Below are 27212 nucleotides of genomic sequence, written 5' to 3'. Positions count from 1 at the left end.
TGGATTGGAAGTGGAGCAGCTGAGTCTTGAACCGGCATCAGCGTCCAGAGCGTTAACCCGCTGCTCCACAGTGCCGGCCCCACCCACCTTTCTTTTCCTGGTATAGTTTCTTTTTTTCCAAAATTCTGACTTCTTCCTAGTTCTCTATGTGCATCCTTCCCTGTTTACGTGGAGAAGGAACATCCTTATCTATGCTTTTAACATGTACAGCAGGATACATGTACAGCAGCTCTTCGGAGCCACACTCTGTTGTTTATTTGAATGAATAATTTGAATTTGAATTAATAAAATTAAGCATTCCATTGTGTTCTACTTTTCATTTATGTATATGTGTATATTTTCTTGCTACCCTTGGGTATCATTGCAGATTCTTGAGTTTTCCCTTTTTCACGTATCTAATGACTGTACTTTTAGTGTTTGAAAGGGCACAACTTGACTGCTGACGGCCCCTTAAAGCCAGTGGAGGGAGCTCCTTCTTTTCCGACCACCGTGGCCCCAGGGCCATACTGAGACGCGGGCCGGGTGCCCTTCTGTGTTCTTTAGCGGAGGTAGTGTTGCACACCAGCAGCTTGGGTGCCCCAGGTTTATTTTTGTTGTTCTACCGCAGTGTTAGTGGGTGAGCCGGGCTGCTGAGAGCGTGCAAGGGCAGAGCTGGAGAGTGGTTGTGGAGGCTGTGGCACAACTCTGACAAGTGGCAGTTCAGCTTGGAGTACTGTGCTGTCCTTTCCTGGTGCCACTTGTTGTCTGTGTTTCACAGAACCTCATCTCTGTTGTGTTCCTGTGCATCTCATTGACAGCTGCTCTGCAGTCACCTTGTTGACATTGCCAAACTGCTCTCCAGAAACATTTTAACAGCAGTACCGGTGTTTGGTGCCAGCTGCATCGTATCGTGTGCTTGCTTTACCCGACCTTGCCAGCATTGAGTGTCTCTGTGTGTTGTAAACACACTTAATCATCGCTCTTATCGATTCATCCCCATAATTAAACATGTGCACTGCTGCCTCATTGCTTTAATTTGGCCTGACGGGGGGAGGAGGGCAGGAGTTGGTTGGAGACTTGTGTGGAGTGAGGAGCAGGGTGGGGGCAGTGGAAGCTGTGGTATGCAGGGCACAGGAGCAGGGTGCACGGGCGGGCACCTGCACTTGGCAGTGCCCGTTCAGTGTGAGTCTTACCTCTCTTCTTCTGTGTCCACCAGTATGACGCCGTCCCCATCCAGTCCAGCGTGGTGTTATGTTCCTGCCCATCCCCATCCATGGTGAGAACCCAGACTGAGTCCAGCGCAGCCCCTGGCATCCCCAGCGGTGGCAGCAGGCAGAGCCCCACCATGGAGGGCACCACAGCCGAGGCCCGGCCCAGTGCCAACGCCCTGCAGCATGCTCCCCAGCCACCGCCACAGCCTCGGAAGAAACGGCCTGAAGACTTCAAATTTGGGAAGATTCTGGGCGAAGGCTCCTTCTCAACCGTAAGTACTCGCTGCTGCCATCGAACCTGCCGCGGTACGTGGAGCAGAAGACCAGACCCACCTGTGCTCGTCCTGCGGGGGTCCCAGGCCCTCCTGGAAGCTCCTGCCGTGAAGGCTCTGAGTGCGAGAAAACAGCGCAGCCTGACTTTGGAGATGAAGCCTTGAGAAGCATTTCTTAGTATTTTATGGTTTTTTTAAAAAATGTGATGGATTCCATTCCAAGCTGGCATCAGCACGTCACCTGCAGTATCTTTGGGTCCCGCTGGCTAGGCCCTAGGAAGCTTTCTGTTCCTTAGGTTAAAAGTTAGTGCCTGCACTCGTGTCTCCTCAGAGGTGCTGGTAACATCTAATGATGGTTTTCATTTCTTTTTATGCCTGGGCGTCTGCCAGTCTTGAAGCCTGCACACTCTGTGTCTTCAGTTTCGTGTCATCACAGCGCTGTCGGCTCACACGCGTGAGACTTCCCCATCTTGGGTTGTTTCCTCTTGAGGCAAAGGAGTGAAGGCTCCCCGCAGCAGCCCCTGCTGAGGCAGAGCCACGCAGCCGAGGTGGCCGTGGCCACGTCTCCACCGGCTCTGAGGGCTGCAGCACGCGTCCTCCCACACTGGCCCAGGGCGGCAGTCCCAGTCTGCCTCTGTGAAACAGCAGATTCCTGCTGTGGCCTGGGCTGGGGCTGCTCTGGTGGCCCTGGAGGCACCTCCCTGGCAGAGTTCCTGAATAACCAGGCTCTCTTGCCTGGCCTTTGTGAAGAAACCACGTGTGAAAGTTGTATTCCTTTTCTCTTTTTTACATTTATGAAATATTTATTTCTTAAAGATTTATTTGAAAGGCAAAGTGACAGTGAGAGAGGGAAAGACAGACGCAGAGAGAGATCTTTAATCTGTTGGTTCACTCTCCAAAATGGCTGTAATAGCTGGGCCTGGGAGCTGAAGCCAGGAGCCAGGAGCTCAGTTGCAGTCTCCCACGTGGGTGGCAGGGTCCCAAGGACTTGAGCCATCATCTGCTGCTTCCCAGGCACACGAGCAGGAAGCTGGGTCAGAAGTGGAGAGCGCCTGTGACTCAAACTGGGCACTCAGTCTGGAATGTGGGTATGCCACGCAGCCCATGAGATACTGTAAGACACGAAGAACCCAAAACATTGTGGTTCACCTGTATTCTCAACGTCTTCTTTAATGTTAACTTTTGCTGCCCTTAAACCTTTAAAAAAAACTTTTTTTGGTTATGTGTTTGAGAGGCAGAGTGACAGAGATAGATTGCTTCCATCGGCTGGTTTACTCCCCAGATGCCCACAGCAGGTTGAAAGCGGGATCCAGGGCTCCCGTGTGGCTGGTGGAACCTAATTACTTGAGCCCTCACTGCTGTCTCCCAGGGTCTGTCTGCGTTAGTAGGAAGCTGGAGTCGAGCCCGAACCGGGGATCCCACCCACGTGCCTCAGCAGCGTTAATTGCTGGGCCAGATTCCTACCCCCTGGATTTTGTGTAGCAGCAACTTTTATGAAAGAATTTTGTATAAACAAAAGGATTGTACCCTCGTTTTAAAAAACCTTCTCTCTCTCTTTTTTTTTTTTTTTTTTTTTTTTGGACAGGCAGAGTGGACAGTGAGAGAGAGAGACAGACAGAAAGGTCTTCCTTTGCCGTTGGTTCAACCTCCAATGGCTGCCGCGGCTGGCGTGCTGTGGCCAGCGCACCGCACTGATCCGATGGCAGGAGCCAGGTACTTATCCTGGTCTCCCATGGGGTGCAGGGCCCAAGCACTTGGGCCATCCTCCACTGTACTCCCTGGCCACAGCAGAGAGCTGGCCTGGAAGAGGGGCAACCGGGACAGAGTCCGGTGTGCCGGTGCCGCAGGCGGAAAATTAGCCTATTGAGCCGCGGCGCCGGCCTAAAAAGCCTTGTACCGTGAGGTTAGCCCCTAGTAGTTCTGGTACTCACAAATCCTTCCAGAAGGAAGAAACTTCTCTTGAAAGAAGCCTGGGTGTGCTGTGCTGTTACTGAGCGTAGTCTAGTCTAGGAATAACTCTCTTTTAACCGACTGGTAAGCGAGGGCTGATTCGTGACATGGCAGGTAGATGATGCAGCTGTTATTCTCATCAGCCCCTGCTTTTTTGAACCTAGACACAGAGCCACCAGCTCCTTCCTGGGCCTTGGGAATTCGCAGCCCTGGTCTCGGGTTCTGTGTGGTACTCAGTTCTTTCTCATCATTCCTGAGATGGGAACCACATGGCATGAGGTTTGCAGGGCTGGGGAAAAAACACAGTGCAGCTACAAGGCTGTGCAGGGTCTCGACTTGGCAGAGCCTGACGCTGGTGCGTGAGAGCTGGAGGATGGGTGAGGTCCAGCGTAGCCTGGCCGGTGCCTGGGTGATAGGAAGACAGACACCTGCATTGGGATAGCACAAGGGTGATGGAAGTGTCTCCTTAGAGAAGATTCCAGGACACATCAGCACTTGGGAACGGTTCTTCCTCACCTGCCCTACTTAAGTAGTGAGCGTTGCAGAAGGACTAAGTGCCTTGCCACTGCCCCTCACACCCCTGCAGCTGAGAGCCATCCTCGGGAAAGGTCTCTGGGGTCTTTCCACTGGAGTGTGTGTGATCTGACGTTGTTCTTGATAACTGCAATGCTAGTCCGGGTTTACCTCTGGTGAGTTCTGTGAAGAATCCTTCATGGGGCTAACTCCCAGCCCCGGCCAGCTGATCCCGGCACTTTGGCCTCCTGAGATCTTCCCACCAGGTCCAAGATTTCCCAGGAACAAGTCACGGTGGTCCCGTGCAGGTTTCTTCCAAGATGCCTTGGCCTGCACTGGGAGATGGGGCCTTCCCGCGTCAGGGCTGCCCGCAGCATGTCCTGTGCTCAGCTGGGAGACCTTTGGGTGTTTTCAGTTTGGTGCTCAGTATGCCAGGGTTTGCTTGTGCAGAATGGTCTTTCCCATGTTGGCGGTGCCACTCTGGAGGGCCCTGTCCCTGAAGGGAGTCTCAGTCCGACGCTCGGATGTGCTGTGGGAGGGCCTCCAGGGAAGGTGGCTGGCTCCTTTGCGTGGGGCTCCGGGAGGCTTTATTGCAAGGACGTTCACAGTCATGACTGTATTTATGGTGTCTGACTTTGTCTGAAAGTGAAATGTGTGGTAACAGTTAGCCCAATCCAGGGCAGCTTTGTGCAGTGGCCGTATCCTAGAAGGGTGTGCTCTTGAGGTTATTTTTTAAAGAAGTTCCTAGGGGCTGGTGCTGTGGCGTAGCAGGTAAAGCCGCTGCCTGCAGTGCCGGCATCCCATATGGGTGCTAGTTCATGTCCTGGCTGCTCTTCTTCCGATCCAGCTCTCTTCTCTGGCCTGGGAAAGCAGTAGAAGATGGCCTAAGTCCTTGGGCCCCTCCACTGGCATGGGAGACCTGGAGGAAGCTCCTGGCTCCTGGCTTCGGATCTGCCCAGCTCCGGCCCTTGCAGCCATTTGGGGAGTGAACCAGCGTGGATGGAAGTCGTCTCTCTCTCTCTCTGCCTCTGTGTCTCTGTGGCTCTGCCTTTCAAATAAATAAATAAAAATCTTAAAAAAAAAAAAAAAAGGTCCTAGCACCCACATGTGGTGGTGTTTGCCGTCACTCTGCTCTCCATGATGGGTGTGTTAGTCTGCAGGGCTCCTGGATTTGCACTTCCACTGCGTCATGAGCACTATTGGCAGCTGATGAAGAACCTTCTAGAAACAAGAGACTTTCATGTTTGCTGTTAACGATTGGAGCACATTAACATGCGTGTTGGATTTTTGTCAGTGTAACTGCACACTGCAAGTGGGCTGGGGGGCCTGCATGGTGTTACGGTGGGACCTGTGAGACGGTGCCTGGTTATTACAGTGTCTTTTTTCCTTTCTGTCCTCCCTAACCCCCCAAACCAGGTTGTCCTGGCTCGAGAACTGGCAACCTCCAGAGAATATGCTAGTAAGTACTGACTCAAGTGAGCTGTGTCTGGGGTGAGGGCAGCACAGCTGTGCGTGAGCAGCCTGGGTGGCAGGCCCCGAGGTGTCTGTGCCGCCTCGAGGGGTCGGAACACTTCTGGGCTCAGGTGCCACGAAGCTGGGATGTGCGATGTCTAAGAACTTCGGTTGGTACCAGTTCCCTTTATGAGCTGTGTGTGTGTAGTATTATTGCCTTTTCCGATTGTAGTAACTCACTTCTCTCTCGCCTTAAGTTAAAATCCTGGAGAAGCGGCATATTATAAAAGAGAACAAGGTTCCGTATGTGACCAGAGAGCGGGATGTGATGTCGCGCCTGGATCACCCCTTCTTTGTTAAGCTTTACTTCACTTTTCAGGACGACGAAAAGCTCTGTATCCTTTGTGTGGTCAGCGCCGTCTGCGTCACATGGATCACCCTCTTGCTTGGAGGAAAAGGCACAGTGCGATTCCCGTCCCTGCTTCCCTGGGACTCCTTGGGCTGCTGACATCCTCAGAGGCAGGAGCCAGCGGTGCCAGTGCAGGGCTGAGGCTTGCGAACCTCAGGGGAGGTTAAGGGGAGCCCACAGGACAGCGTTGAGACGCTTTTGATAGGCGGTGCATCTAGGGGGTTGCTGTTTATGATTCTGGCCCTCCCCTAACCAGTGTCCTTGGAGGACTGGTTACTGCCAAATCCCGTGCTCAGAGGCAGTAGGGCCCTGACACTGCAGGAGTGGTCGTGGGCCCCCGGAGGGTCCTAGGTTCCTTCTGGCCTCTTCGGCCCTGGGTGTGTGATCTGGTGGGGAAGGATGTGTCCAGAGAGTGACTCGGGGGAGCCTGAACTGGCGGCTGTCCACCCCTCCTCTGGAGCTCGTTCAGCTCCTTGCTGCCCAGAACTGTCCAAGCTGCTTGTCCAGCAGAGGCTGTGGCCATCCCTTGCTCCGCTGATCTTGCATGGAGCCCTTGTGGCGTTGTCTTGTTGCCTTTTGAACTGAGGAGACAGGGCCCGGTGGAAGTTGGCGTGGGCCGTAACTTGCGTGTCTAGCTTACCTCAGGCCTTTAGCCTGGCTGGTGAGCCGGGGTTCTTGACCCGCTGCTCTTTCCTCCCACCTTCTCCCTCCCTGTACCTTCCAGGGAGGGTGCCTGTCGCTCTCTGTGACAGCTTTGCTTCTTCACCCCTACCCTTTTATCTCCCCTCCCCTCCCCTCCCCTCCCACCTCTCTCCCTCCCTCTCCCTCTCTCCCTCCCTCCCTCCCTCCCTCTCCCTCCCTCCCTCCCTCTCCCTCTCTCCCTCTCTCTCTTTCTTTCCTTCTTTCCTTCTTTCCTTCTTTCTTTCTTTCTTTCTTTCTTTCTTTCTTTCTTTCTTTCTTTCTTTCTTTCTTTCTTTCTTTCTTTCTTTTCTTTCTTTCTTTCTTTCTTTCCTTCTTTCTTTCTCTCTTTCTTTCTTTCTTTCTTTCTTCCTCTCCTTCTTTCCTTCTCTCCTTCTCTCCTTCTTTCTTTCTTTCTTTCTTTCTCTCTTTCTTTCCTTCTCTCTTTCTCTCTTTCTTTCTTTCTCTCTTTCCCTCCTTCTTTCCTTCTTTCCTTCTTTCTTTCTCTCTTTCTCTCTCTCTTTCTTTCTTTCCTTCTCTCTTTCTCTCCTCTCCTTCTCTCCTTTCCTTCTTTCCTTCTTTCCTTCTCTCTTTCTTTCTTTCTTTCTTTCTTTCTTTCTTTCTTTCTTTCTTTCTTTCCTTCTCTCTTTCTCTCTCTCTTTCTCTCTCTCTCTTTCTCTCTTTCTCTCTCTCTTTCTCTCTTTCTTTCTTTCTCTGATTTATTTGTTTGTTTGGCCAGGCCGAAGCCAGGAGTCAGAACTCCATCCCGGTCTCCCACATGAGAGTCAGAGGCCCAAGCATTCCACTGCCTTCCCAGGCACATTAACAAGGAGCTGGCTTAGGAATGGAACTTGAATTGGTGCTCTTATGGGATACCAGTGTCGCAGGTGGTAGCTTAACCCACTGTAGCACAGTGCCAGCTCCCCAGCCTCCGCTCTCAGCGCCTTCCCCGCAGGGCAGGGCAGAGCTGAGGGGTAGGGAGACTGTCTGCTTGGAGCTCACCCTTCAGTGTGGGAGTTAGAGGTGCACGGGTATCCTGAAGCACAGCAGACTGCAAGAGGCACCTCCCACAGTGGGAAGGCTGGAGCAACGTGTCTGGACACGGGGAAGGGACTGCTGGGTGGGAGCCTGCATGGTGGAGTGTGAGGGCCAGCTGGAAGTCCTCATCTGGAGCCATGGGCCTGACCCCAGCTCTGTTTTCACAGAGCATGGTGGGAGAATGGGGCCCCCGCTGCCTTTTGCTACCATGTTCCTAGCTGGGACCAGAATGCGGCAGTGGGGCTGGACAGAAGAGGGCAGTGGGGCCACTCCAGGGTGCTCACTGTCCCTCAGAGGCTGGGGTACAGCGGTGTTTGTTACTGAGCTGGGGTGGCATTTAAGGTCCCTGCTGGTGCTGGCTGTGCAAGGCCACTGCCGGCGAGGCTCCAGTTTGTCGGGGTCTGGCTGCCCTCCTGTGCCCCCCTCCCACCCTGAGGTTAGAGCCTGAGCTCCCCACACACAAAGCTGGCACAAGCAGGGGCCACTTCAGCACTGTGGGGTGTTGCCAGAGAGCTTGGAGGATGTGGACCTGGAGACTGGGATCGCGTGGTTTCAGAGGGAGGGTGCTAATGCCCAGCCAGACACCACACAGCCTGGGGTTGGCCAGAGGATCTGTCCCTTGCAAGCTCTTGAAGTGGCCAGTTACCCAGGGACAAGGGTCAAGCAGGAGGGAGAGGTGAGAAAGCATGGGCAGAGCCACCCTTCCTGGAGGTTTGGTTTGGAGAGGAGCACAGGGGCGTCAGAGCTGTGGGCAGGTAGTCTGGGGTGAGGATTTGTTTTTTATCTGACACGTTCTTCAGGGCCCTGCCTGCTGTATTCCAGTGTCATTCTGTGTCCATTCCTTTGTCCCCACCTGTCTGCTGGTGTGGCTCATTCAGCAGCCATCAGTGCCCCTTGATGCTGTGTTCTGTGTCTTCCTTCTCCCAGGCTGCCTCTGCCTCCATTGTCATGCCCTGGGGCCCTGTGACCGTGAGCCTGTTTGTGCCCATGGGGTCTGGCCTGTGCTTCCTGCAGAGCTATTGGCTTGACTTCATGTTTTCCCAGGGCCACGGGTGGGAGTGGCCATAGCCAGGCAGGGAGAGAGACTGTGGGTATTCATTGGGTAGCCCGTTGCCCTTGATTACGAATACACATTCCAAAGTGCTACTCACCTGCCACAGGAGTGGGACCCAGGACTCCTGCCCCACTCAGAATCTTTGGTGTACGTTGTGTTGAGAAACAGGAGGAGGAACCCTTTGCATGCAGGGTGCCCAGCTGTGTGCTGTCCTCCTCTCAGCTGTCACTGCAGTGCAGCAGGGGGAGTGGATGGTCACGTGCGTTCATTGACCTGTCACTGCCCTCCAGGGACTACAGGCAAACCATGGGGACATCCCCGCAGCAGCCTGAGAACAGGCACCAGGCTCAGTGCCTGCTCCCAGGACGGGAGCTGAGCGGGGTGAGGCCAAACGCAGGCCCACCTCCCTTCCTGGGATGCATTGCTGATTGGACCACCGGAGCCTCAGCAGCCAGGGGCCTTCTCCTCTGGCCTGGGGAAGGCAGCTGTGGTAGCTTGGCGGTTTGGTGGTCTTCCTTCTCTTCCCACTGAGGCCAGCGTATGCCTGCTTGTCCGTGGAGAGCACAGGGATGGAATCACCACTGCGTGCTTCAGGAGGCTGGGCCTGGGCCTGTCCTGCCTTGGCTTAGTCTTTCTGGGCAGGTTGGTTGTGTGCTTCCTCCCTGGAACTCCTGGTCTGTGGGAGTGTGCAGCCTGCCCTTTTCACTGGCCCACAGGGAGGTGGAGAGCATTGAGAACTCAGAGGGCACCGATGCAGTCGGACAAGTTCATCCGGGACGCGCGAGCCAGTAGGCTAGAGCAGTAATGGAGCAGTGATCCTGGGCATCCCCTGTGCTCAGTCCTACAGCCAGGCAGAGAGCTGTGTGTCTGCTGAGGAAGGCAGGAGCCGGGGAACGGGGAGATACGGAGTGAGACACCTCCCCGCGTCTGTGACGGTCAGATCTTCACAGCCCGGCTCCTTGTGGTGAGGCTCTGGCCGGGGTAAGGGCCTGTACTGGCAGCTCCATGGCCTATGCCAGCAAGGTGCTCATGATGGAGATGCTGGGTGAAGAGCTCGTGGACACTGGGATGGGGTAAGGTGAGGAAGGCCTGGCTGAGACCCCGTGCATTCTCTAAGGAGAGGACTGGTTTTTGTTTCAGGTTCCTCAAACAAATGTTGAACTTTGTCCAGAGTGAGAGGACCTTGCATTCCTTTTCCCTCTGGGTTTGTCCTCACTGTCCTGAGGCTTCCGCTCCACCCTTGGTGGTAGGAGGCAGTGTTTTGAGATAGCACAGAGTGGAGCAGCCTGACGCCCAGGCATGAACTGCCCTCCCCGTCCCGAGAGCTGCTGCTCAGGGCCTGTGTCCTGGGCTGCTGGGACAGATACGTACCTGGAGACAGCTGATAACAGGCACAGGTGTTCCGTGTTCCTGGGAGAAAGCATTGCATGGGGTCCGTTCCTTGTCTTAAATCCTCTCGGTAAAAAACAAACTCAGTGCAGTGTAGTGGTCCTGGGAGGGAGGAGAAGAGGTTGTCCTTGCTGTCTCTCCCCAGTGAGTGCCTTACAAATAGATGAGTTGAGGAGTTGGTAAAATGGCTTTTTGTGTCACTTGTCTATGGAAGGAGCGCTCATATAAGGAGTAGGTGGGCCGTGAGCATGCATGGAGGGTGTGGAGAGCCTTGGGCAAGTTTAGCAGTGGCTCTGGTGCGGTCCCAGCACTTGCAGTGTGTTGGAGGCCTCCTGTCTGCCCTCCTGAGGCCACTGCTTTGCAGCCTACACGCATGTGTCTGCTGTCTGTGCACTTGCAGCCGCACAAGTGTGTGTTGTGCACTGGTGGCCTGGGCTGCAGGCCTGATAGTCGTCTCGTGATGCCCTCTGTTGATGCCTTTGCTGTGGTCCAGGGGCAATCCAAGCTGGGAGTTGCTGTCCACTCTTCCAGGGACTGAGTCATTGTGGTCCTGGTCAGGAGCCCCATCCTGGCACCAGGTCTCAGAGCCGGCCTGGGATTCCTGTCCTGACTCCAAAAAGGGTGACTGTCTTGGGACACTAGTACCTACCCTTTGCATTTATTTGGAAAAACAATTTTTGTTGGGTTGTTAAGGCTAGTGTTTAAAATGGCTTTTATACTCTTCCTTAACTGTATAATAATCAGATTTTGGTCTTAGTTATGCCAAAAATGGAGAACTACTTAAATACATTCGCAAAATCGGTTCCTTTGATGAGACCTGTACGCGATTTTACACTGCCGAGATTGTGTGTGCTTTAGAGTACTTGCATGGCAAGGGCGTCATCCACAGGTAACCGGGGACGCCGTGGGCGGCCTTGGCAAGAGTCACTTCAGTAACTAGGCAGGACTGTTGGGCTTGTTGCTGCCATCGATGTCGTCACTGGGGTTGGCTCCCTCTGGGGTCTGTTCTGGTTGACTTCATGGAAGGTGCAACTGAGATGCCAGGTGGTGGTGCCTCGCTATGAGAGCCGAGGAGGGAGATGCCAGCCCCTTGCAGGCTCCTGGCTGAGCCGAAACTCAACTATAAATGTCAAAGCAGATGGGCCAAGTGTCTTTCCTGCCGAGCGAACAGGTCCTTCAGCTTCTTGACTGATACTTTTATTTTGTCACTTGTAGCTTTTGTGTGTACTTATTTCTGGTCTTTTTTTTTCTGAGAAAGCCAAATTGGAAATGTGTATGAGCCCTTTGTTTTATGAGCTAAAAGTGACAGATTGTACTTCTGTGTGAAGTTCACGAGATGGTAGGTGTGGTCGTGAAGTGACGCGACTTGACCGTCCTTTTGTTCTGTGGACTTGAGACTGTGCTCTCGGTGGTGCGGTATGGAGATGCACCGCTCATCAGATTGCTTCGCTTCCAGCCAAGTTTAGAGCATGTAGTGAGCCTCCTCTTCAAGTGTTTCATTTCCAGTGTCAACTTCTTTTGCAGGGACCTGAAACCGGAGAACATCCTGTTGAATGAAGACATGCACATCCAGATCACAGACTTCGGAACAGCAAAGGTGTTGTCTCCGGCGAGCAAGCAAGGTGCGTGAGTGCTGTGGACCGCGCGTGGCCCCGTGGAAGTGTTCTGCTTGGCTGTCTTCCTTGCTGAAGGGTCTGTGAGGCCTTGGCTGCGATCAGACAGGTGTTGGGCCCTGCTGTGGCTGTGGATTCTGCTTAGGGATCCCAGACTCTGTGTGCTTGGCCTTGTGGGTGGAGGGAGGGAGGTCTCTGAGTGCCGTGAGCGCCCCGTGGCTCTTCCTGCCCCGTCTGCTTCCTAGATGGTCGGGCTGCCACGTTGTACCCAGCTACAAGTGCACGGGGCATGGGGTTGGTGTGGTCAGCTCCCGCTGCAGTCCCCAGGGGGAGCTTGTTCCTGAACCTTAGTGCCATCTGGTGTGTGCAGCCTCTGTGCTGGCCCAAGCACTCTGATTGTAGGGAGGTTTTGGAAAACGGCAGAATGAATGTGAGTCTGCTGTTGGCCAAGTGCATGCGGACAGTCACAAAAGCCCCGGCCCCTGCCCCTTTGCAGCGTGTCCTGTCTTGGCTTGTGCTGTGGTGAATCCATTGGCGGCCTGGCTGTCTTAGCAGCTGGGGAGATCTTACTGCCGGGAATCATGGACTCTGAGGATGTGGAGTGGCGTTTTAACGTGGGAAGAGGCGGCCTAGGGAAGGGAAGCTGGTGTGTAGTTACTAAGCAGTCTTGAAAGCGCATGGAGGTCCTGAGCTGTGTGAGGCCTCTGTGCAGTGCTCTGGGCTCTGGGCCTGCATCGGGGCGCCTGTGAGAGAAAGCCTCTGATAGAAGGTACCAGCCAGACGAGTCTGTACTCCGGCTGGGAGTGAGTGTGAGTTTGTTGATGGAAGAAGGGTTCAGACAGATGTTTCTCATGCTGCAGCTGTTCATGCAAGGAAGGGAACCAGGAGCACAGGGCATCGGCTCTGGCTCGGACCCTGCACCCTCAGCGAGTGGGTTCATGACAGCTAGAGAGGAGTATGGTTGGGATGGGTAGATGGGAGTTGATCTCAGGCAAGTGAGTTATGTCTACACAGTGTGCTGTCAGGTCGCTGGCCGGCACCTGACTGGGTCCTCCTGACACCTCCCAATGCTTGTTTCACTGTACTGAGCCTTCCTCTCCTTCCCTAGGGTCTTGCCAGCCCTGAGTTTTATTTTTAGTGTTTGCTTCTTTATTTTACTTGAAAGGCGGAGTGTGTGTGAGAGAGATCTTCCATCTGCTAGTTTACTTCCCAGATGCCTGCAGCAGCCAGGCCGTGCCAGCTTGAAACCAGGAGCACAGGATCTCATTTGGGTCTCCCACATGGGTGGCAGGGACCCAGGTATTTGGACCATCATTCGCTGCCTTTGCAGGCCCAGTAACAGGAAGCTGCGTAGGAAGTGGAGCAGCTGGGACTGGAACTGGCCCTCTGATATGGGATGCCAGCCTTGCACATGGTGGCTTCGCCTGCTACACTGTGTTGCCAGCCCTGTGTACTGTTTGAAGTCGTCCAGAGTCTTAGAATTTATTCGTGCTTAGGTATGGTTGCCCCAGGAGATCTTGAGAACTTAAAGAAGAACAAGGCCCAACAGGTGCACTGAACGTCACACCACCCTCCTGAGGAGGCTCAGTCCTGTTGTCGTGAACCTGTCCCAGTGAGTCAGGCAGTCCCCCAATCTGAGGGACATGATGGCTGGATTGGGACATCTGCTGAGGGACTTGGTACCAGAGAGGGTTCTGAGTCCTTGCCTCACCCAAGGTGCCCCTAGCTGTGTCCTTCCCGGGGCAGCTGGATCCTAGGGATGGTGGATCCCAGGGATAGTGCGTCCTGGGGACTGCGAGTCCCAGGGATGGTGGCTCCTAGGGACGGTGGCTCCTAGGGACGGTGGGTCCCAGGGATGGTGGCTCCTAGGAACACTGGGTCCTAGGGATGGTGGCTCCTAGGGACGGTGGGTCCTAGGGATGGCAGTTCCTAGGGATGGTGGCTCCTAGGAACGCTGGGTCCTAGGGATGGCAGATCCTAGGGATGGTGGCTCCTAGGGACGGTGGCTCCTAGGGACGGTGCCCTCATCTTTGGCTATGGCCCTGGTTTTGCCCTCTTTTTGAGACTCTTGGTGGAACTTGGGGTGACTTGGAGGTTCATATTTGGGGTTTGTTTCTGGAAACTGCTAAACTGTGCAGGCTTTCTGGAGTGTGGAGACTCCAGCAGTTAAACAGGAGGAGGAAGAGGGCCTGAGGTGTGGGTGGGCAGCCGGCGGAGGGAGAGGGCTCCGACTGCAGCACACTGCAGAGAGCTGCCATGTCCCTCCTGCAGTGCTGTGGAATTTTTTTTTTAAAGATTTATTTATTTTATTTGAAAAGCAGAATTAGGGAGAGGAGAGATGAGAGAGAGATCTTCCACCTGCTGGTTCACTTTCCACGGAGCTACAGTGGCCGGGGGCTGGACCAGGCCAAAGCAAAGAACTCAAAGCTTCTTCCAGGTCTCTCACGTGGGTGTAGAACCCCAAGCACTTGGGCCATCTTCTATTACTTTCCCAGGCGCACTAGTGGCGAGCTGAAACAGAAGTGGAGCAGCCGGATCTGGAACCAGCACCCATATGGGTTGTTGGCAGTGCAGGTGGAGGCTTAACCTGCTACACCACAGTGTCAATCCCAGTGCTGTGGATTGAACCTTGTCACCACTGGTTGTTTGTTTTTTTTTTTTTTTTTTTTTTTTAAGATTTATTTATTTGAAAGTCAGAGTTACACAGAAAGAGAAGGAGAGGCAGAGAGAGAGAGAGAGGTCCTCCATCCACTTGTTCACTCCTCAGCTGGCTGCAGTGGCCGGAGCAGCGCCAATCCGAAGCCAGGAGCCAAGAGCTTCTTCTGTGTTTCCCATGTGGGTGCAGGGGCCCAAGGACTAGGGCCATCTTCTGCTTTCCCAGGCCATAGCAGAGAGCTGGATCAGAAGTGGAGAAGCCGCGTCTGGAACTGGCGCCCATATGGGATGCCAGCACTGCAGGCAGCGGCCCAGCCCACTACGCCACAGTGCCGGCCCCCCTTGCCACCACTCTTGCAGGGACAGGGCCGCCCACCGCCAGGACAGAGAGGGCCATCTTCCATCTTTCACGTGGCTCCTGCTGTGCTGTGAAAGTGGAGTTTGTGTGGCAGAGTGCTTGCGCTCAGCACCACATGAGTCTCCCTCCCTGATGGGACATCACTGGTCTTGTTCTTCCGGTTTAGGCATGGCTTTGATGCACCAATGGTTTTTATTTATTTATTTTTTTTTCATACAGAATAACTGCTGATTATTTTTTCAATTTACACCAAACCTGTGACCTGATTCAAAACACCATCAGTTTGCTTTTCCCTGTAAATATTTCTATACATGTTGTGAAAATATAAAGTTTCGGGGCCGGCACTGTGGTGTAGCAGGTGGGGCCGCCCCCTGCAGTGCTGGCATCCCATATGGACACCAGTTCAGGACCCGGCTGCTCTTCTTCCGATCCAGCTCTCTGCTGTGGCCTGGGAGAGCAGTAGAAGACGGCCTAAGTCCTTGGGCCCCTGCACGTACGTGGGAGACCGGAGGAGGCTCTTGACTTCTGGCTTCAGATCAGCCCAGCTCTGGCTGTTGTGGCCATCTGGGGAGCGGACCAGTGGATGGAAGACCTCTCTGTCTCTGCCTCTGGCTCTCTGTGGCTCTGCCTTTCAAATAAATTTAAAAAATATATTAAAGTTTCTTTTGAAAAACATAACCACAATACCATATGATTTCACATAAAAATTAACAGTAATTGCTTGATACCTGAAAATACTTGGTATTTTTCTTTCTTTCTTTTTTTTAATTTATTTATTTGAGAGGTAGAGTTAAGACAGAGGGAGAGAGAGAGAGAAAGGTCTTCCATCCTCTGCTTCACTCCTCAAATGGCTGTAGTGCCTGGAGCTGGGCCAGTCTGAAGTCAGCAGCTTTTTCCAGGTGTCTCACATGGGTGCACAAGCACTTGGGCCATCTTCCACTGCTTCCCCGGGCGCATTAGCAGGGAACAGAGTCGGAACTGGAGCAGCCAGGACTGGACTGTCACTCTGATGGGGGAACCAGCCTCGGCGGTGGCGCCAGCCTTCAGTCAGTGCTAGCCTTCTAGCTGTCTCACGCACAGGTGTCTGCTGCTGTTTACCTGACTCCGCGTCCACATAAGGTTCACACAGATTTCTTGTAGTATGTCGCTTCCCCTCATCTTTATTTTTTCCCTTGCAACACCAGGTCATTTGCCCTTTAGTGTTCTGTCTGTTTTTTGTTTATGTTTTTGTATCTTTTATTGTTTCTCTCCTTTTTTGTCCTGGGGAGTGTACCAGAGTTTTCTGAATGCGTCTCTGTGTGGAATCACGTGGCTTTCTTCTCTCCCCTGTATTTCTGGGGAGTCCCATCTGGCTACCAGGTCACACTCAGATCTGATGCCCTCCTCCCTCATGAGGACGTGCATGGTATCCAGGCTTCTCTGTGATGTTAACAGCCACTTAGAGGCCAAATAGCCTACAGTAATCCATTGGAGAATGCAGAGTGCTTATTGTAAAACTCTTTCATTCATGATGTATTTTTGTTTCTGTAAGGATTTATTTATTTGAAAGGCAGATGTTGGAGATGTGGAAAAAAGGGGAAAGAGATCTTCCATCCACTGGTTCACTCCCCAAATGGTCACAGTGATTTAGCTGAGCTGATCCAAAGCCGCGATCCAGGAGCTTCCTCCAGGTCTCTCTGGTGGGTGCAGGGGCCCAAGGACTTGGGCCATCTTCTGCTGCTTTTCCAAGCACATTATCAGGGAGCTGGATTGGAAGTGGAGCAGCCAGGACTCAAACCGTTGCTCTTAAGGGATGCCAACACTGCAGCCGATGGCTTTACTCACTAAGCCACACACCGGCCCCTAAAGAGAATTTTTTTTTTAAGATTTATTTTATGTATTTGAAAGACAGGGTTACAGAGAGAGGTACAGACAGAGAGAGAGGTCTTCCATCGGCTGGTTCACTCCCTAGATGGCCTCAACGGCTGAAGCTGCACCTATCTGAAGCCAGGAGCCAAGAGCTTCTTCCGGGTCTCCCACGTGGGTGCAGGGGCCCAAAGACTTGGGCCATCTTCCACTGCCATCCCAGGCCATAGCAGAGAGCTGGATCAGAAGAGGAACAGCCGGGACTAGAACCAGCGCCCATATGGGATGCTGGCGCTTCAGGCAGGGCTTTAACACATTGTGCCACAGCGCTAGCCCCTAAAGAGTATTCTTTAAAGAGAAATTTCCCCTTGGTGTTTTTGGTTAACCGGTGGTATCATTTTTATTTATTTATTTATTTATTTATTTATTTTTGACAGGTAGTTACAGACAGTGAGAGAGAGAGACAGAGAGAAAGGTCTTCCTTCCATTGGTTCACTCCCCAAATGGCCACTACGGCTCATCTGAAGCCAGGAGCTAGGTGCTTCTTCCTGGTCTCCCATGCGGGTGCAGGGCCCAAGCACTTGGACTATCCTCCACTGCCCTCCCAGGCCACAGCAGACAGCTGGACTGGAAGAGGAGTAACTGGGACAGAATCTAGCGCCCCAACCGGGACTAGAACCTGGCACCCATATGGGATGCCAGCACCGCAGGCAAAGGATTAACCAAGTGAGCCACGGCGCTGGCCCCAGTGGTATCATTTGTAAAGGACAAACAGGATAAATAGCTTGCCAGTTTTCCCTTTATTTGCCATTTTTGAGCCATGAATTGGTTTAGTATCCTATTCCATCGAAGACCAATGCATTTAAAAAATTATTACCCCTAGCTTATAGGAAACGCAAACATAACTCAAAACACATCAGATATCTGAATATAAGAGCAAAACCTTAACATTCTTAAATGATAATATAGAAGTAAATAAATATTCATGACCTTGGATCTGATGATGGTTTCTTATATGTAATTCCAAAAACACAAGTAGCAAAAACATAGATGTCAGTCTACATCAAGCTCAAGAACTCTTCTGCTGTAAGTAATAGTAAAAAATAAAAAGGAGGCGGCCAGTGCTGTTGCGTAGTGGGTTAAAGCCGCTATCTGCAGGGCCGCCATCCCATATGAACTCTGGTTCAAGTCCCGGCTGTTTCACTTCTGATCCAGCTCTCTGCTGTGGCCTGGAATGGCAGTGGAAGATGGCCCAATTCCTTGGGCCCCTGCACCCACGTGGGAGACCTGGAAGAAGCTCCTGTCTCCTGACTTCAGATCGGCGCAGCTCCAGCCGTTGCAGCCATCTGGGGCATGAACCAGTGGATGGAAGACCTCCCTCTCTCCCTCCCTCCTTCCCTCTCTCCCTCCTCTCCCTCCTTTCTCTGTGTAACTCTGACTTGAAAATAAATAAATAAATCTTAAAAAACAACACGCCGGCGCTAGGTGTCAGGAGGTGGAGGAACTGGACGCTCACACGTGGAGGTGGGCTTGTCGAGTGCGTTGCTGCTGTGGAAGATAGCCTTGCAGTCCCTCAGTAGAAAACGTAGTTGATGTAAGGCTCAGCGTCCGCACTCCTTGGCTTATACAGGAAGTAAATGAAGAGAGATGTTCACACCAAAATTTGTCTAAGGATGTTGATAGGACTGTTTGCAATAGCTAAAAAGTTTATCCGTTCAGCAGATGAGAATGGATAACAAATTGTGGTCAGCCATAGACCTGTGTGACAAGGTGGGTGGACCTACAGTACGGGTGCTTGGTGACAGCTGAGATGTGAATGTGGATTGCTGTCAGGGTTCCCCACGGAGAACAAGTAGGAGATGTGTAGACGGGTGAATTAATACAGGTATAGGTGTAAGCGCAGGGGATTTACTAGAGCCGTTGACTCCCCCGGTTTTGGAGCCTGAGCCGTCCCAGACAGGCTGCCTGCAAGCTGCACACCTGGTGTGTAACTAGTGTGCCTCAGCCCACATGGGAACCAGGGAAGGCGATGCCAGAGCCCTCACTCTAGGCTGAGGCGGAAGGCCTGAGAACCTGGAGTGGGTGCTGGTACGTGCGCTGGATCCCTGAGAGTCTGGGGTTCTGACACCCAGAGCAGGAGGTCATCTGCAGAGAGAGGGAGCGAAGTCTGCCTTCGCTCTGCTGGTTTGTTCACACGGCCTCAGCGGTCAATCTGCCTACACCGAGAGCGAAGTCTTCCCCGCTCAGGCCAGCTCATTCGTCAGGCTCCTCTTGGAACCCTCACAGACGCACCCAGAACGCTTCCATCATTCTCCCGGCATTCGTTGCTCCAGTCAAACTGACAACTAAAATTAACCACAACTGAGTGGAGGGTGTAGATCATTGAAGGATCTGCTGCCCCACAACTTGAGCACGCATCTGTTGATTCAAATCTTTAATTTCTGTCAAAAATGTCCTACAGTTTTTAGAATGGTTTATATTTCTTTTTTTATTTTTTATTATTATTATTTTTTTTGACAGGCAGAGTGGACAGTGAGAGAGAGAGAGACAAAGATCTTCCTTTTCAGTTGGCTCACCCTCCAATGGCTGCTGCAGCTGGCGCACCGCGCTGATCCGATGGCAGCAGCCAGGTGCTTCTCCTGGTCTCCCATGGGGTGCAGGGCCCAAGCACTTGGGCCATCCTCCACTGCACTCCCAGGACACAGCAGAGAGCTGGACTGGAAGAGGGGCAACCAGGACTAGAACCCAGTGTGCCAGCGCCGCAGGCGGAGGATTAGCCTAGTGAGCCGCGGCGCCGGCCAGAATGGTTTATATTTCTTTTGTTAAATTTATTTCTAAATACTTTTATTATATTGTCCATAGGATTTTTCTTAATTGCGTTTTCAGATTGTTCATGGGGAGTGTGTAGAATCCACACTTGTGGAGTTGGTTCAGGGGTTGCAGCAATGAGTTCTCAGTGGATTCCTCAACACTGCTTACACAGAGGATCGTGCTGTGGTCAGAACTAGTGTTAGCTTTTCTTTTCCAATCTGGATGCCTTTTATTTTGTTTTCTTGCTTAATTGCCCTGGCTAAGACCTCTAGTATGATGCTGAACAGGGTAGCAAGAGTGAGCATCCTTACCTTGTGCCTGGTCTTTGGGAAAGCTCTAGGTCTTCACTGTTGGGTATGATGTTGGCTGTGAGTTTAGTACATTCCCTGTGTCAGACTGAGGGTCGTGATGTTGGCTGTGGGCTTATTTTTATTTTATTTTATTATTTGATTTTATTTATTATTTGAAAATCAGGGTTACACAGAGAGAGGAGAGGCAGAGAGAGTGAGAGAGAGAGAGAGAGAGAGAGAGAGAGGTCTTCCATCTGATTCACTCCCCAGTTGGCTGCAATAGCCAGAGCTGCACTGATTTAAGCCAGGAGCCAGGAGCTTCCTCCAGGTCTCCCACGCGGGTGCAGGGGCCCAATGACTTGGGCCATCTTCTACTGCTTTCCCAGGCCGTAGCAGAGAGCTGGATCGGAAGTGGCGCAGCCAGGTCTTGAACTGGCGCCCATATGGGATGCCAGGGCGTTAACAGCGCCGGCCCTGGCTGTGGGTTTACTACATTCCCTGTGTCAGACTAAGGGTCATGATATTGGCTATGGGTTTAGTACATAACTTGTGTCAGACTGAGGGTATTTCCTTCTGTGCCTTGTTCTTTAATTATTTTTATCATACAGAAAGATTGAATTTTTGCTCTCTTATGATGAATTCTGCATCTGTTGTGATGATCATGCAAATTTTTTTGCCCTTTAGTCTAATGATGTGGTATCATACATTGACTTTTTTTAAAAAGACAAAAGATTTATTTATTTATTTTTATTAATTTATTTTTTTTCACAGGCAGAGTGGACAGTGAGAGAGAGAGACAGAGAGAAAGGTCTTCCTTTGCCGTTGGTTCACCCTCCAATGGCCGCCGCGGCCGGCGCGCTGCGGCCGGCGCACCGCGCTGATCCGATGGCAGGAGCCAGGAGCCAGGTGCTTTTCCTGGTCTCCCATGGGGTGCAGGGCCCAAGCACCTGGGCCATCCTCCACTGCACTCCCTGGCCACAGCAGAGGGCTGGCCTGGAAGAGGGGCAACTGGGACAGAATCCGGCGCCCCAACCGGGACTAGAACCCGGTGTGCCGGCGCCGCTAGGCGGAGGATTAGCCTAGTGAGCCACGTCGCCGGCCTTATTTATTTATTTGAAAGTCAGAGTTACGGGGCGGGGGTAGGGGGATGTCTTCCATACAGTGTTTCACTCCCCAAATGTCCACAATGGCCAGGGCTAGGCCAAGCTGAAGCCAGGAGCTTTTTCCAGATCTCCCACATAGGTGCATCCTGTGTGGGTCATCCTCCACTGCTTTCCCAGGAACATGGTCAGGGAGCTGGATGGGAAGTGGAGAAGCTGGGACTCGAACCAGTGCCCATATGGGATGCTGGCACTGGAGGTGGCAGCCTAACCCACCTGCCATACGCCAGCCCCCATGAATTGACTTTTTTTTTTTTTTTTTTTTTTTTTTTACAGGCAGAGTGGACAGTGAGAGAGAGAGACAGAGAGAAAGGTCTTCCTTTGCCGTTGGTTCACCCTCCAATGGCCGCCGCGGCTGGCGCGCTGCGGCCAGCGCACCGCGCTGATCTGATGGCAGGAGCCAGGAGCCAGGTGCTTTTCCTGGTCTCCCATGGGGTGCAGGGCCCAAGCACCTGGGCCATCCTCCACTGCACTCCCTGGCCACAGCAGAGGGCTGGCCTGGAAGAGGGGCAACCGGGACAGAATCCGGCGCCCCAACCGGGACTAGAACCCGGTGTGCCGGCGCCGCTAGGCAGAGGATTAGCCTAGTGAGCCGCGGCGCCGGCAGATGAATTGACTTTTGTGATCCAACCTTGCAGTCATGGGACCAGTCCTGCTCGAGGCGCCTGCTGCTTTGAGCAAGTTACTGCACAGGGTTCGCAAGTCCTGTGTGCTTGGCAGTCCTGTGTTGTGGAGTGCATTCTGTGCTTCAGCTGTGGGTCTGGGGGTAACGCGGCAGTCTGTACCCTTGACACTTGAGGAACGTGAGTGTCTGGAGAGTCAGGGTCATGTCTTCAGCTGCTACCTTGCAGATGAGGTTGGTGATACCAGGGTGGTCCTTGATCCAGGACACAGTGCCGTTTCTATGAACCACTGGTTTAGTTTTTTGACACTATGCCAAAGTGTCTCAGAGAAGCTGCTCACTAAAGATGGAAGCTTTGGGCGCACAGCTGTAGAGGGTCACAGTCCATGGGTAGGCAGGCCCCGTCGGTTTGGACTTCGCATGGTGAGGCTGGAGGATGGCTTGGTGGAGGGCGTGTGGAAGAGGGGTTACAGGAAACCCAGGAAGCAGAGAGCTCTTGGCTGAGCCCAGTTCAGGTTCTGTGACCGGTCCCTCAGCAGGACTGCCTTCTGAGGGCAGTGCCTCCAAGGAGCTAAGGACCTCTGCTTAGGCACACTTCCGCAATACCTTGTGGATTGTTTGCGCGCTCTCTCGCTTGCTTTCTAAAGATTTATTTATTTGAAAGGCAGAGTAACAGAGACATAGATAGACACACACACACACACACACAGATCAATTCATACATTGATCTTAAATGCACACAACAGGCTGGCGCTGTGGCATAGTGGGTAAAGCCGCAGCCTGCAGTGCTGGCATCCCATATGGGTACCAGTTTGAGACCTGGCTGCTCTGCTTCCGATCCAGCTCTCTGCTATAGCTGGGAAGGCAGTGGAGGATGGCCCAAGTCATTGGGCCCCTGCACCCACATGGGAGACCCAGAGGAGACTCCTGGCTCCTGGCTTTGGATCGGCGCAGCTCCAGCCGTTGTGGCCAATTGGGGAATGAACCAGAGGATGGAAGACCTCTCTCTCTCTCTCTCTCTCTCTCTGCTTCTCCTCTCTTTCAGTAACTCTGACTTTCAAATAAATGAATAAATCTTTAAAACAAAATGCTCACAACAGTCATGCTGGATCAGGCTGAAGCCAGGAGCTGGAACTCCTACATGAGTGGCAGGAGTCCAAATACTTGAGCTAACACTGCTGCCTCCTGGGTTTATCAGCAGGACGCTGGAGCAGAAGTAGTTCAGCTGGGACTCTACCTGGCACTTGGGTATGTGATGCGGGGTCACAAGTGGCGGCTTAACCTGCTTTGTCACAACACCTGCCCCAGTTTCCACTGTCTTGGACTATCGAGAATTTGGGATTTCGCCGTCTAAACAGGTTTCGTAGCCAATTTTTTTTTAAAGATTTATTTATTTATTTGAAAGAGTCAAAAAGAGAAGGAGAGTCAGAGAGAGAGAGAGAGAGCACTCCCCCATCACTCTGCAATGGCACAGAGCGTGTCCAAGTGCCCCCCCCATCACTCTGCAATGGCACTGTGTCCAAGCGCTCCCCCCCCCATCACTCTGCAATGGCACAGAGCGTGTCCGTGTGCCCCCTCATCACTCTGCAATGGCACTGAGTGTGTCCGTGTGCCCCCTCATCACTCTGCAATGGCACTGAGCGTGTCCAAGTGCCCCCCCCCATCACTCTGCAATGACACAGAGCGTGTCCGTGTGCCCCCCCCCATCACTCTGCAATGGCACAGAGCGTGTCCAAGTGCCCCCCCCATCACTCTGCAATGGCACTGAGCGTGTCCATGTGCCCCCCCATCACTCTGCAATGACACAGAGCGTGTCCAAGTGCCCCCCCCCCCCATCACTCTGCAATGGCACAGAGCGTGTCCAAGTGCCCCCCCCCATCACTCTGCAATGGCACTGAGCGTGTCCAAGCACTCTCCCCCCCATCACTCTGCAATGGCACTGAGTGTGTCCGTGTGCCCCCCCATCACTCTGCAATGACACAGAGCGTGTCCGTGTGCCCCCTCATCACTCTGCAATGGCACTGAGTGTGTCCGTGTGCCCCCCCATCACTCTGCAATGACACAGAGCGTGTCCAAGTGCCCCCCCCATCACTCTGCAATGGCACAGAGCGTGTCCAAGTGCCCCCCCCCATCACTCTGCAATGGCACTGAGCGTGTCCAAGTGCCCCCCCCCATCACTCTGCAATGGCACTGAGTGTGTCCAAGCACTCTCCCCCCCATCACTCTGCAATGGCACTGAGTGTGTCCGTGTGCCCCCCCCATCACTCTGCAATGGCACTGAGTGTGTCCGTGTGCCCCCCCATCACTCTGCAATGACACAGAGCGTGTCCGTGTGCCCCCTCATCACTCTGCAATGGCACTGAGTGTGTCCGTGTGACCCCCCATCACTCTACAATGGCACTGAGTGTGTCCGAGCACTCCCCCCCCCATTTCTCTGCATTGGCAGTGAGCTCAAATTGGTCGAGAGAGAGAGAGAGAGAAAGCCCTCCATCTGCTGGTTCACTCCCAAATTGGCCACAATGGCCAGAGCTGAGCTGCTCAGGAGCCAGGTGCCTCCTCCAGGTTTCCCGTGCGAGTGCAGGGCCCAAGGACTTGGGCCATCTTCCACTGCTTTCCCAGGCCGTAGCAGAGAGCTGGATTCGAAGTGGAGCAGCTGGTACTAAAACCAGCACCAACATGGGATGCCGGCACTGCAGGCAGCGGCTTTATCTGCTAAGCCACGGACTGGCCCCTCGGAGCCAAATCTTGTTCAAACTGCCGCAGCCACCTTGAGCGTGGAGGCAGCAGTGCAGCCTGAGACCCCAAGCTCTGAGTAGTCCTGTCATCTGGGCAGCAGCCTGGAGGAGCGCGGGCAATGATGGTTCGGGGCCTGAGCTGTCAGTGGGTGGAGAAGTTTGACCTTCTGCTGATCCCCAGGCTTCCAGGGAGAGGGTCTGGGTCATGTCCGTGGTTTTCAGTTAAACCGTCTGGGGCCCCAAACACAGGTGTCTCAGGTGGAAGTTGGCATTTGTGACCTTGGACAAAAGGAAATGGCTGATTTTCACTGAGTTGTCAACAAGTATCTCCCCAGGAGCCATCACAGGTGCGTTGGGGTTCTCCTGTGGCCATTAGAGAAATGGGGGGGCACTTGGACAGTGCTCAGTGCTATTGCAGAGTGATGGGGGGGCACACAGACACGCTCAGTGCCATTGCAGAGTGATGGGGGGGGGCGCTTGACATGCTCAGTGTCATTGCAGAGTGATGGGGGGGGCACACGGACACGCTCAGTGTCATTGCAGAGTGATGGGGGGGCACTTGGACACGCTCTGTGCCATTGCAGAGTGATGGGGGGGCACTTGGACACGCTCTGTGTCATTGCAGAGTGATGGGGGGGCACACGGACACGCTCAGTGTCATTGCAGAGTGATGGGGGGCACTTGGACACGCTCTGTGCCATTGCAGAGTGATGGGGGGGGAGTGCTTGGACACACTCAGTGCCATTGCAGAGTGATGGGGGAGGCACATGGACACGCTCAGTGCCATTGCAGAGTGATGGGGGGGGGCGCTTGACATGCTCAGTGCCATTGCAGAGTGATGGGGGGGGCACTTGGACACACTCTGTGCCATTGCAGAGTGATGGGGGGGCACTTGGACACACTCAGTGCCATTGCAGAGTGATGGGGGGGCACTTGGACACGCTCAGTGCCATTGCAGAGTGATGGGGGGGCACACGGACACACTCAGTGCCATTGCAGAGTGATGGGGGGGGAGTGCTTGGACACACTCAGTGCCATTGCAGAGTGATGGGGGGGGCGCTTGACATGCTCAGTGCCATTGCAGAGTGACCTAGACCAGCCCTGCTGGAGCCGGTCACCAGTGCCTCCAGTATTACTGTAATACTTTGGTCCTTCATTTCTTTATATTTGCTTTCCTCTTGGTTGTGTTTAGTTGTGTGCATCAAGGACATTACTCGAGAGGAGTCGTTTGTCTCTAGAGTAGCTAATGGGAGGGTGACTGCTCATCTTCGGGGAGGTGAGCAGAGGGAGCCCAGGCAGGCAGCCACTGAGAGGAGGGAGAGCTCAGACCACAGCAGCAGTCGTCACGCTCCATGGCCCCTGGCCAAGCACGAACATGAGGTGGGTGTGAGTATCCGTGTGTCACGTGGCTCTGCATATTGTTTGACAGCCTCAGTTAGTTATGCAAATACGGGAAAGTACTACACATTTTTGTGAGAAAATGATACAGAGAGGTAAATTAACTTTGGTGCAGGACAATTTTGAAATGCGTAGTTTTTTAATAAAATGCTTTTTCCATGAACTTAAAAAGTTTATTTATTTTGCGGAGATACAGCTCCCATCCACTGGTTAACGTCCCAAATGACTACAAAGGTTGGCTGGGCCAGGCCAAAGCCAGGAGCCAGGAGCTCAATTCAGGTCTCCCCTGTGAGAGGACCGAGTCACTGGAGTCCTCACCACAGCCTCGCGGGGTCTGCGTCAACAGGAAGCTGAATCCCGGCTCCTGAATGGGCCGCAGGCATCTCAGCTGTGTCCGAGATGGTAGCTACATGCCTGCCCCTCCATAAACTTTTTGAAGACCCTTTGTATCGGGGCCAGTGCTGTGGTACACCAGGTTAGTCCTCCACCTGCGGTGCCAGCATCCCATATGGGCGCCGGTTCTAGTCCTCATTGCTCGTCTTCCAGTCCAGCTCTCTGCTGTGGCCTGGGAGTGCAATGGAGGATGGTCCAGGTTCTTGGGCCCTGCACCTGTATGGGAGACCAGAAAGAAGCACCTGGCTCCTGTTTTAAGATTGGTGTAGCTCCAGCCATTGCAGCCATTTGGGGAGTGAACCAACGGAAGGAAGACCTTTCTCTCTGTCTCTCTCTCTCACTGTCTGTAACTCTACCTGTCAAAAACAGGTAGTAAAACAACAAAAAAACACTCTTTGTACATCTTTCCATATGAAAATGTATTTCAGGGCCATTGCCATGGCGTAGCAGGTAAGGCCACCGCCTGCAGTGCCACATCCCATATGGGTGCCTGTTCAAGTCCTGGCTGGTCTACTACTACTTTTTTTTTTTAATATTATTATTATTATTATTATTATTATTATTATTATTTTTGACAGGCAGAGTGGACGGTGAGAGAGAGAAACAGAAAGGTCTTCCTTTGCCGTTGGTTCACCCTCCAATGGCCGCCGCGGCCAGTGCACCACACTGATCCTAAGCCAGGAGCCAGGTGCTTCTGGTCTCCCATGCGGGTGCAGGGCCCACTGCACTCCCGGGCCACAGCAGAGAGCTGGACTGGAAGAGGGGCAACAGGGACAGAATCCGGTGCCCCAACCGGGACTAGAACCCTGGGTGCAGGCGCCGCAGGCGGAGGATTAGCCTAGTGAGCCGCGACGCCGGCCCAATATTATTTATTTTATTTGAAAAAGAGAAAGAGATAGATATTCCATCTGCCTGTTCACTTCCCAATTGGCTGCAATGGCCAGATCTTTGCCGATCTGACACCAGGAGCCAGGAGCTTCTTCCGGGTCTCCCATGTGGGTGCAGGGGCCCTAGCACCTGGGTCATCTTCTCCTGTTTTCCTGGCCATAGCAGAGAGCTGGATCAGAAGTGGAGCAGCCAGGACTCGAACCAGCACCCATAAGGGATGCTGGCACTGCAGGAGGCAGCTTTACCTGCTACTCCACAGTGCCAGCCCCCCAGCTGGTCTAGTTCTTTTTTTTTTTTTTTTAAGATTTTATTTATTTGAGAGGTGGAGTTACAGATAGTGAGAGGAAGAGACAGAGAGAAAGGTCTTCATTCTGCTGGTTCACTCCCCAAATGGCTGCAACGGCCAGAGCTGCGCCGATCTGAAGCCAGGAGCCAGGTGCTTCCTTTCGGTCTCCCATGCAGGTGCAGGGGCCCAAGGTCTTGGGCCATCTTCTACTGC

At 53.2% G+C, this 27212-nt stretch overlaps 1 protein-coding gene across 2 annotated transcripts in view; it reads left to right on the top strand.

The window, feature by feature from the left end:
• Window positions 1-27212, top strand: part of PDPK1 (3-phosphoinositide dependent protein kinase 1) — an 88121-nt gene that overhangs the window by 29737 nt on the left and 31172 nt on the right. Inside the window, exons 2-6 of one of the 2 annotated variants that reach the window (XM_051836225.3) lie at window positions 1196-1462; window positions 5342-5384; window positions 5635-5772; window positions 10690-10834; window positions 11470-11567. In XM_051836225.3, coding sequence (XP_051692185.2) covers window positions 1196-1462; window positions 5342-5384; window positions 5635-5772; window positions 10690-10834; window positions 11470-11567 — 691 coding nt within the window. The remainder of the gene's footprint in view (window positions 1-1195; window positions 1463-5341; window positions 5385-5634; window positions 5773-10689; window positions 10835-11469; window positions 11568-27212) is intronic. The other variant, XM_089321418.1, reaches the window with a different exon arrangement.

Source organism: Oryctolagus cuniculus, chromosome 19, assembly GCF_051225735.1.
Source record: "Oryctolagus cuniculus isolate XC-2025 breed Fujian yellow rabbit chromosome 19, ASM5122573v1, whole genome shotgun sequence".
Lineage (NCBI taxonomy): Eukaryota > Metazoa > Chordata > Mammalia > Lagomorpha > Leporidae > Oryctolagus > Oryctolagus cuniculus.
Note: the sequence above shows the minus strand (reverse complement) of the source record. Positions and strands in the feature narration are given on the sequence as shown.